Genomic DNA, 11,750 nt, shown 5'->3' with positions numbered 1-11,750 from the left:
TTTTTTTTTTTTCTTTTGATTTCAAGTCTAGAATATAACTTCTGTACTCTTAGAAAATTAACTTCGTTTTTGTAATAACTACGTATTTCGCGGAACAATGTTACCGGTTTCATTGATGGAGAACTGCAAATTACGCGATACACATTTTCTTGCAATTAGCAGTTTCTGAATAATTCAGGCTGACACATTTACTAATGGCAAATGACATTTTAATACAATGCAATTAATTTCTTACAAACTTTTTCCATTACCATATTCGTTAGTTTTTGTCAACTTTTGCAAACAAAAATCTATAATTTTCCAGAAATTAATTAATGCAAATATTGATGAAAATTATTTCACAAAATCAATGGAAAATAAAAAACAAAATAAAATAAACTTCTATATTTTAATTAAACACGATAATCAAATGGATTCAATAGATTGCAATAATTGATATTATTGTCTCAATGCTATATTTTATTGTTAAATTAAAATTAAATAAAAATAAAAATTATATTAACATAACATAACAAGTTTTAAATTATTTCGTTAAAATTACAACAGTTATTAGAGTACCTACTATTCAAACTTTCTGTGATTTCATTATCTAAACATTTTACTATCAAAATACCATGTTTCCTTTATTACTTTAATGTGAAATTAGTATTGTATATTCTAGTACTTTTGGATAATAATATTCAAGAGAAAATATACATATAATTCTAAATACTCTAATGCAAAACGAGTGAAAATTACAGAATTATTAAGATTTCGCGAAAATATTTAGACAGATATTAAGAAAATGTACTAAAATAACAACATAATTTAACATATTAAAATATTTTAATAGTAAAAACTAAATTAGACAGATATTCTATTATTAAATTACATTAACCTTTGCTATTTTGTTAATTTCTTTTAATATAGAATAATCTATTACTTAAAAATTCTTTCAATTAAACCTGCCTATTTAATTTGAAAAAAAAACTATTACAGTAAACGAAAAAAATAAAATAATTTGTCAATAATTTACACATTTCAATAAACGTGCCTATTCACGTGTCTAGATTACCTATGAGCAGCACTGTACGTTCACGAACGATCTTTTAAAAATATGGCAATGCAATATGCAGTTTGCCTCGTTTCTATTTACGCGCGCATCCGCACAACAACGGCGTAACAACCCTTGCGAAGTATCAGGCTATGAGTTATTTTACGTTTACCGCATAAAAGAGTCCCCATTAATATGTAATGCAAAATACGGATTAGATCGGGGAAGACTGAATACTGCATTATCCTCGAAACACGATGAACGTATTATAATATCGCTGTAAACGTAACCGCAACCGGTGTAAAATGCGAGCAGATGCGGGTGTACTTGCCACATTCTTACCTAACTTACGGCCCTTTTATGTAGATTCGATCGTAAATTAAAGAGTGTTCCACCTTTCGTCGTTCAAGTAATTATATACGATATATCTATGGTCCCTCTTCTATACGTTCGCCAATTTTTCAAGGAGCTTGCCTTTCTCTACCCTTCGAACGATCATTCGTATACAGTGAGAAATTCGACAATGTGTTTTTTACGTCTTATCATAGACCATGTGAGATCAGTGGTTCTCAATTATGTGGATCATGATTCTCGTAAAGGGATTATCAGGAAATTATGAGTATTTTTTAGAAGATCACAAAATGTTTCTTAAAGGATGTTTTTTGAAGAAATATTCTTTCAGGATATCGCGAAGTGTTTCTTAATTTTGGAATTTCGAAGATTTTTCATTTTATTATTTTGTTATTAACAAATCGTTTTGGAAATATTTATTATAACTTTAAAATTGGAAATCGTATTAACCTGAAATTTCTTTTTTCTCGATTCCAAACTTTTCATGCTAGACCAATCCATGCTAATAATCATAATAAATAAACTATACATGACATTTTTTATCTGAGATTTTAAAAAATAAAATTCTATCAAATTCAAATTTTATCTTAAATATAAACGTGCTTGTAAATTCTTTAGAAACTGTACTCGTTAAAAATCTAAAAATGTTGAACATTTTATAAACATAATTGTAAAATTAGAAAAATTAAGAAACATCTTAAGAACCAGAATAGAATTGCCAATTGCGTATATTTTCGATTTCAAAAATAAAACAAGAGAAAGAATTCAAGTTGAAACAAGAAATCGATCGAATGCTTGGAAAAGGAAATAAATATAATATATTTATTACTTTTTTGGATTAAAGATGCATGGACTACAAACTTCTGTTGTTTCTTGTATTTTTAGGTCAATAAATATAAATGCGATATTGGAAAGGTAGAAGAAAATTAAATTTTCTGAAAAAAAACGAACCGATCAAACGTTATGTTAATTGGTAATTCGTCAAAGAGCTATGTATGACTCGAAATTGGGGCACAATATAGAAATATTATTTAAAGCGAGAAATTTCCTTGAAATGAAAGTAACCGAATAATTATGCGGGTAATTTAATATTAAAACTCTCTGTGGAAAATTGTATTTTAAAATTATGAGGTCAGTTTTTCTCGAATGAGATTGAAAAAAACAAGTTGTCCTTCTTCGAGCTTTCGGTAATCACGAACATATAGAATTAACTTCATACATAAATAATTAGCAGAACAAATAAAATAAGTCTTCGTTGTTTCAATAAAGTTTCACGTCATCATGAGAATTTAATAATTATTATTATATATCATTAATATTTCATGATCGATATTCGACGATTTTCAGTAAGTTTAAAATTATTATTTAAAATTATTATTATTTGTTAATTAAAGATTTATTTTATGAATTTTTTTAGATAATAAAACACATCTCGTTGTTAAATTTCCTAACATTTTAGATTGTGATAATATTTATAATCCTTTATCCGTAATTATTGCAAATCTTTCATTCCATTCTATAAAAGAATCTTATAAGTTCTTTAAATATATACCTGTCACTATAATATTCTATATTTAATAACTCTAGCTATATCTATTTATTTTTTAATTATAATTAATTAAAGAATTGTTAGAATATTTCATTTTTAATAAAAAAATTCTAAAAAAATAATAATCCAAAAATAATATTTCAATCCTATTAAAATTTAATTAAATAAATCCACTTAAACATAAGAAGATATCTCAAAAAATTTCACTGTAATTATTTCAATACAACCTAACATTTCAAACCTAACATTTAATCCAAATCATCATTTATTTTCACTTATCTCATCTTCCAAAATTAGACGATCGAAATCTTGAGGGTCCTTTCATTTCATCGATCGATCGAATTGAATAAATTGCATCGAATTGCACAACTCGATCGTTTTGACGAATTCGAATCGAGTAAACTAATATCGATCGAAACAAGTGGAGGAAAATAAGAAGGAATTCGTATTGCATTCCATGTAAGAAAAGTAATTGCTCGAAAAGAAAAGGTGAAAGAGATCAAGAAAAAAGAGGAGGACTTGGATAAACGATGAATTGTTCAAATCTTTCAACTCTTCGCCTTCTTTCGTGACGTTCAACTTTCCTCCGTTCGATTCTTAAATCGTCTTTGTGCCCTGACGTGCGTTACTAGATAATGTATATCGTACGTCTAAAGAAAGAATTATATTTCTAGTGAAAATCAAGAAAAAATCCGACGAATCTGTGAGACAGGCCATCGTTCCTTTTGAAAAGTTGAAAAATTATAACTTTATTGGGATGAGTTTCAACAATCGTTCTTTATTAAACAGTTTTTTGTTATATTCATGATATTTTGATGAATTAAAAATTTTTTTTTTTATATATCTGATTTAATATAAAAAAATATTTATCTTCTCTTATCTCTATACCTAATCATCCATCCTATCTTAATATATTTATCTCTAATAAATTTAATTTAAAATGAATATAAATTTATTACTTTTGCCATAAATAAAATTAATCTACCTAATCCAAGGATATCTCGTAACATTTATAACTCGCTGAAATTCGTTTATATTAATTTTGAAACGGTTAGAACTGAAACCAGATTATATTTAGAAGCCTGGATTAATCCTTACCATATTTATTTTTTCAAAAATTTCACAAAATCAAATCAAAATCCTTCGTAAAACTGACTTAAATTCATGTATATATAATCATTCATCATTCCATCAAATAAATTATGAAAATATTAATTTGAAACTGCAATAAATAGCAATAAATTTTGCATCGAATAATTTCTAATGGATTCATGATCGAGCCACAATTTATGAAATTCTAATAACGAAAGCAAAAATTTCAAGTGTTTGTTGTTTGAGATAAACTCGGTAATTTAAGGACATTTTCCTATATATTAAATTTGTCTCGATAAATCCGATCCTTGTATAAACATTTTATCAATTTATGACCTCGTGTACCTCGTGAATTCACGATACCAGCTCATCGATAATAAACATCTTATCAAAATGCTAAATAAGTATCTTGCGAAGAATCTAAGATGCAATTTGCAGGAATTAGTGCTTCGAAAGACTAAAACATAGGTAAAGAAGAGATTGAAGAGAGAAAGGAGGAAATAATACGAAAGTTTGTTATGATGGAGTGGAGGAGATATTCGCTTCCTCAAAATTACTTTTCCATGTTTCGTGACATATAATTGATAATTTCAATTATATACTACTAATAATTCTACTATCGTATTAGGAAATGACTTTTATTCTTTTTTTCTCCTTCTTTTTAACACATTTAAAATGATTCCAATCAGCGAATGAAAATGCGAACGTAAAAATTTAATCGGCTGCAACGAAGATTATCAAATGCTCTCGGATTCCAATTTCCACCGATCGAGTGATATAATTCCATTAATAAAAGATATTCGGAACGTTATTCGGCTTTCCACCGGATGGAATTCCATTTTTCTGTTTTCACCCTTTGAAACAACGCGGAATCACCGAATCGGAAAATAAATTGTCAATCAAATTCTGTGCGTCAGATGAGACGAAATTCTGCTTAAATCGCCATTGTCGAATTAATTAGCCGATTTCAAAAATATCACTCTTACTTCGAGATGAAGATTAAACACACGAAAAATAAGTCTCTTGTAAAGTGGACATTGCTTTCGTCGATTCAACGAGTCGGAATTAATTTGATTTCATTCTATCTCGATATTTGAAATTTTTTTTTTTTTTTTACGTTCAACGATATGAAACGAACAACTTTTTTTTCAATATTTTAATATACAAAATATAATTAAATAATACAAGGTATGACACATCTATAATTTCCTTGAATTTTATAAATGGTGATAATAGAATATTTTTCTATATATATAAAAAACATAGAAAACATTCATCTACTGTATTAAGAGCTTAACTCTAATTATTTCCTACTTTTGGTAATTAGATATTAATTATTATATTAAAATAATTTCGCGAATCATGATTTTTATAATGAAATTATGAAATATTTTTTAATGTTAAAATTTTAAGAACTTGCTTGTATACAGTAAAAATTCTCAAATTGAAAACAGGTCAAATATTTAACCGAAACACAATTAAAATATCAAATAAAATATCAGAGATACGAACATAAAATACTGGATATTAAAAAAAAATATTAATTAATATATAAATAAAAATTATTAAATACATTAATTATTTAAATGAATATTCATCAATCTAAATAATTAATGAAAACAAATATCAAACTATTATGAAAAACCCAACAAAATTTTTAAAATAATATAATTTACTTATTTCTTCTAAAGCTTCAAAAATAAATCGACACATTTTTTTAATAATATCAATTATAAAAAAATATTTGAGAATAACACGAATATAAAAAAAAACGTAAGAGATGCAGATCGCAATTAATATTCATTTGATAGCAATTACTATTTTTCCACTTTAGTCATCGCGTTGACCCGATTTTGAGATAATTTTACTTATCACCATACCAATTTCGTCATTCTATTTCGATTTAGATATTTAATGGTTTTAACCGAGTATTACGATATCTCAAAATGACTTTTCGGCTAAAAATTGCTCTTACTATCCTAAATTTTAAATTTTAATTTTTTAAATTTTATTGAGAATTAAAAATATTCTATTTTCAATTATTTTTATATTGAACTATAATTATGATTGATTTGATTTTCTTTCATCTTTGTATTTTTTTTATGAATTGCTGTAATAAAATAATATCAAATAAAATAATACCTATATATAAAACGTAAATAATTTAAATAATCATCGTCACACATATTATTGTTTAACCCGATATTATTGTTAAACCCGATTCTTTTACTGAATTTTAATATTTCATGATGACTTCTACTTATATTAAATTTTGTTCGTCCAAAGTTAGAATTAAAAACTATAACTACATTAAAATAATATTAACAGCAATGTTTCACAAAAGTCAATAATATCTCTTCGGTCATTTTACACAGATTAAAACAGAAATACGGTTGATAACAGAAAGCACAACGATAATCGCGAACAAATAACGAGAAATTATTCGATGCGAATATTAACAATATTTTGTAATATTGATTGATAACTTCGTCCTCGTTTCACATTATTCTTCCCTGTATCGTTATCTCTATATAATAATTTTTCATTTTCATCGACCGTAATAATTTTTATAGCGAAGTAATGATATTTTTCATCATACACCATGGAATGGAAAAGCTATATTTTTATTTTTACAAAATGAATAAAAATATTTAATTTATAAATAGGTTAATCGCTTTGGGATAAAATTCGAATGTTCTACATATGATTCTACATATAAAGTGATTTATATTTGACGAAACTTGCATCAAAGCTGAATTCAATAATGAAAGACAATGGGAAAAAATTCATATAAATATAAAATCGATACGATGCCAATATGACGTTTTAATAGCTTTTCGGTTCGTTTTAATACTTTTGCAAATGGAAGCTAATGAATTTCGATTCCTTATTTGTATAAATTTCTTTTTATATTTGTATAGCTATTTTGATTTATGCTTAATATAAAAATTTAAAATATGTTATTGCTCTTTTTATAATATGATTTTAAACACTTTTTTTCTTGAATATATCAAAGAAATTTACTTTATTTTATAATTTTAATCTTAAACAACTCTGCGTTTCAAGAGAAAAATACGTAATTGTAAAATTTGCATTATACACCTAAAATTCAGAATTTACTGTCCATTCATGAATGAAATATATTTCCACAATCCTCCTTTCAGAATTGAATATTAAACATATGGCTTATAATATGTAATATCAACTAACAAATTATTAAAAAACTAAATAAATTTAACAAAATTAATACTTCAGAAATATATACAAAAGAACAAATTAAAAAATTCATCGAAAACACCGAACTATCAAGACTGTTATCAAGTTTTCAATAAAAATTACTCAAGACGAAGATGAGCTTTTGGAAAAACATATTTCATATCATGTTAATTAAAATAATTAAAAACTAAAATATAAAAGAAAAATAATAAAAAATAAAATCATAAAAAATAGAAAAACATAAATAGTAATTTTGCGGAGTAATCGCGATAGCGTAATTATCCACTAGCAAATAATACGTTACTATATAATTATAACGAAATATTCCAACGCCCCAGATTGCAATAATTATCATCAGTGGCTAATTAACAAAGAGCCGAAATAAATCATTGTCTCCACATACGCATATGGAAAATCCGAGTGCATCGATATGAAAGCTAATTATCGTTAAACGACGACTTGAAACAGCAATCAGAAAGTCAACGTACTAGAAGGGATACGGTCTTAAAATTACAAATAATTATATCCGATTACCAGGCGAAATTGTGATAAATGTTCTTAAGTTATTGCGATAATCGCTTAATACTTAACGCGCATTGTGTGAAATTTCATAATTATGATTATTCGACTTGAAATTTAATTCAATGCTTTATTATGTGATTCCCTGTAGCAATGTTTCTCAATCAAATTTCATGACATATAAATAAATAGCAAGAATTTTATTGATATTTTACAACACGTGAAAATATTTATTAATAATCATAAATAATATTCGATGAATAGATAAGAATCGATTTTATTTACAGAAGCTAGTTTCTCTTAATATTAACTAAATCGATATACTGAACTAGCTGATCTTTTGTTAATATTATAAATATTTTTATATTTTCTAAATATTCCTTTTTTCGTCTTCAAAATTAAAATTCTTTAAAATTAAAAATTAACCAAAAAGGATTGAGAAATATTGCTGCATAATGCAATTTTAAAAAGCTTAAATTATTTTGTATTTTTTGAAAAAGAAAAAATTAAACTTTAATATAATTTCTCAAATACTTTTTAATAAAATATTACTTACCTTTTTCTCTAATTCTTCTTCTGTTAAAATACATATAAATATTATCTTTATTCAATGAAATCATATTTTTTTATCTCATCTAACTTGTTTTTATAAACTAATGTAACATTAATAATAACAAATTTTTATTAACTCATACATGTATATATAGAAATATCTTACTTACGCTTCTGTGACCATTGCATTTCGAGGTTAATCTGTAATCGTTGGCAAGTCTGTTCGACTCGACGAGACTGGAGAAACAAGTTTTAGTACTTTAGAACGGAACGGCTCTGAACATTTTATCCGATCATCTTCGTCTTTTCACCAACTAAAAGTGGATGCAAGACGCTTCTCGAACTCGTTTGCTTCTAATGAAGTTGCTATTTTCACAGAATGTTTCTCGAACGAACTATTTTGTAAAAGGATGATAGCAATAGTTCGGACAACAAAGTTGAATCTGTTTTCTTATTTGTTAATTATAAACATCAATAATTAAATCGATAATAATTAATATAATCATCTGATCAAAATTTTCAAATTTTAATTTATTAAAAAGAAAAATTAAAGCTAAAATGATTGTACTTTTCTAAACTAATTTTTATTTGATCAATTAATTAAATATTTTCAATACTTAATTCATTGATACAAAATTTTCTACCGATATTAAAATTAAAATTGTAATTTTTTTTAATAAAATATTAAACTGCGTAACACATAGTACATAAAATTCGTAATCACAAATTTCAAATAGTTATATAGAAAAATGGATAATTAATTCAATAAAATTACTGTCTCAATTCTCGTCTCATGTTACACAGCCTCGTTAAAATCAAAACAGATTCAATTCAGTTCAGTGCCGTTCAAATAAATTACTTTCAATAATAATTGACAATGTACTTACGTCATACTTTTCTTGGATATGAGGTCCAGCTTGAGCGATGTACAACGTGCTGGCTGTGTCGAATACCAATTCCAGAGGAATTCTTGTCACTCGTTGTCTGGCCATCTCGTGACAATTCAGGTACAAAGTGACATCCGTTGTTGATACTCTGATAACGATTTTAGACCATTTTCTCGACAACTTCGGCACCGTGAATTTCGCCACCTCTTCTGAATGTGAATGCAAGTCGGAATTGGTGTAGACCAATGAGACATTTTGATTGGTGCCTGGTCCATCCTATCGTGAAATGAAAATTATAAAAATTTATATAAATTTCTAGTTGAGATACAAGTCCTTATTTCATTGTTTTATATATATAATTTCTTAAATATTTAGATTATAAATTTTACCTATAATTATCAAACATTTATGTATTTCATTGAATCAAAAATATATAATTACATATTATTTCTTCATTGAAATTAATCCAATAATCTAATAATAGATAAAATATTTAGATACTTATTACAAACTGATAATTCAAAAAATTTTGAAATAAATCTCATGTTCTCCCAGATATCTAACTGATATTTAAAAAAATAAAAGAGACAAACATATCCCATGAATGTGATTCTAAAGATCCTGAAATTTTCCAATTTCGAATCAACAAACCAGAACTGGATTCGTCATAAAAAATTATCGAATTCGTTCTCGACTTCGAACAGAAAATACCAAGGGGATTCGAAAGTCGAGCTGTTTTCCCGCGGTCTCTATCGATCCTCGCGGGGATCGTACACACTTCTCGAGATCGAAGGTGCTTTCGCAGCGAAACACGTATACCTCGGTATTATCCGTGGAAAACGGTGCCGCGAGAGAACGTGAAAGATCTCAAAGAAATTTGAAGACCCGTAATGTAACAACGGCCTCGAAGGTATTAGGAAACATGAGGAAATTCCCTGCATCCGCCAATAGGAAAGCGTCGACTTAAAAGTCTCTATCGCGCCACTGCACTCGTTTCCTTGTAAATCGACCGATTTTAGTTGGAAATTTTTGCCGATTTTCCAATTACTTTTGTATTCAGTTTTATATCGTTCGCTTTTTTCCCTTTTTTCTTCTATTTTATTTCATAGTTTTATCGAGACGCGATACGCGTTGGAAAAAGGCGAATTTTTGGAAACGTTGAATGGATTTCTCGGTGTCGTTTATTATATTTTTAGATTTTCTAGTGATTCTATTGTTTCAAATTTTTATTATTGACGTGATGAAAACATGAATTCTTAATTTTAAATTAACAATGAAATGATTTTAGTGAAATTAAATTCTGAAGGGAATACTGACATTTTTAAACATCTTAATCTTAACAATTATCTTATCATATTCTACATTTAAAAACTTCTATCGTCCAAATTATCAAATTGTAATTGTATATTTTTATAAATTTGTACGATAAATAAACTTTGTTTTATTTTCATTATCTTTTTAGTCAAATATAATACAATGAAATATCAATGCTTTGCAAATATCAAAGCACAATAGATGCAAATATTAATTTTGAAAAAATTTATGACACGTAGAGTTTTACTTACCGATATACGAATCCCTAATTGCACCACTGTCTCGAAAGGGTTCAAAACCGCGAAGAGATAACTGGTCCTAAAGGACATCGGTTTGAAAGTTGCCACAAGGGTGAACTCTGCTGGCAATTTTTCCGGCAAGTATAATCGATAGGGTTGTTTAACTTCGGATCCGGGTCGGAAGCCAAAACTTGGAAATCCATCGAGACCATCGTCGATGTACAAATTATTGTCGTCCGTATCGACAGACGCCACGGCAGCCTCGAGTAAATCATAATTTATTTCTGAAACAAAAAAATTCGAGAAGAAATGGTTAGAAAAATTTCTTCATTCATATTTCAGAAATATTAGCCACCATTCTTAAAAATTGTAGTTAATATTTCAATGCCTAACGTTAATCTATTTTGCAAACATATCTTGGACCGCAAAAATATATTTGTAAACATTTATAATATTCAGGATAATTTAAATTTATGCTATCGCATAAAATTTGAAAGTTGAATTATTAGAATATAGAATGTAAAATGTAAAATTTGAATTAGTTTTTTTGGAATAAAAATTTTGTAGAAAACCAATAATCTCATTTTGTGAAAATGAAATTTGCATTACAATAATTGCATTCAACGATTGTAATGAAATAAATTAAATATTTGAATTATTTTTTTTTTTTGAGTAATAAATGTAATTAATTTTTATAAATATTGTCTTTCATAAATTATTTTAGAATTGGTAGAGATATATTGGAAGAAGACTGAAAGATTGAAACGTGATTAACGCAAATTTATATCTACCAAGAATTTCATTTGTTTGTCTGTTTCAATTCAAATGAAAATTCAATGAGATAACTAAAATACAAGTATGTGTTTGCATCTCGTTTTCGCTTATTTTTATTTACCAACCTGTTCCACAAAATTGCAAACTTCCTTAAGTAAAAGAGGGCAAAAGATTCAGGGATTCGAGTTTCTAAAAGTATATAAAACTCTTTCCGTTAAGACGAT

General features: G+C 26.7%; 1 protein-coding gene across 10 annotated transcripts in view; it reads right to left on the bottom strand.

Moving 5' to 3' along the window:
- Positions 1–11,750, bottom strand: part of LOC102677825 (collagen alpha-2(IX) chain-like) — a 342,768-nt gene that overhangs the window by 247,748 nt on the left and 83,270 nt on the right. For all 10 annotated transcript variants that reach the window (XM_006624995.2, XM_006624997.2, XM_006625000.2 and 7 more), the window contains 2 exons: positions 10,765–11,036; positions 9,200–9,475 (listed from right to left, as the gene is read on the bottom strand). In XM_006624995.2, coding sequence (XP_006625058.1) covers positions 9,200–9,475; positions 10,765–11,036 — 548 coding nt within the window. The remainder of the gene's footprint in view (positions 1–9,199; positions 9,476–10,764; positions 11,037–11,750) is intronic.

This window comes from Apis dorsata, unplaced genomic scaffold (assembly GCF_000469605.1).
Source record: "Apis dorsata unplaced genomic scaffold, Apis dorsata 1.3 scaffold_1204, whole genome shotgun sequence".
Lineage (NCBI taxonomy): Eukaryota > Metazoa > Arthropoda > Insecta > Hymenoptera > Apidae > Apis > Apis dorsata.
This window is presented reverse-complemented; position numbering and strand designations above follow the sequence as displayed.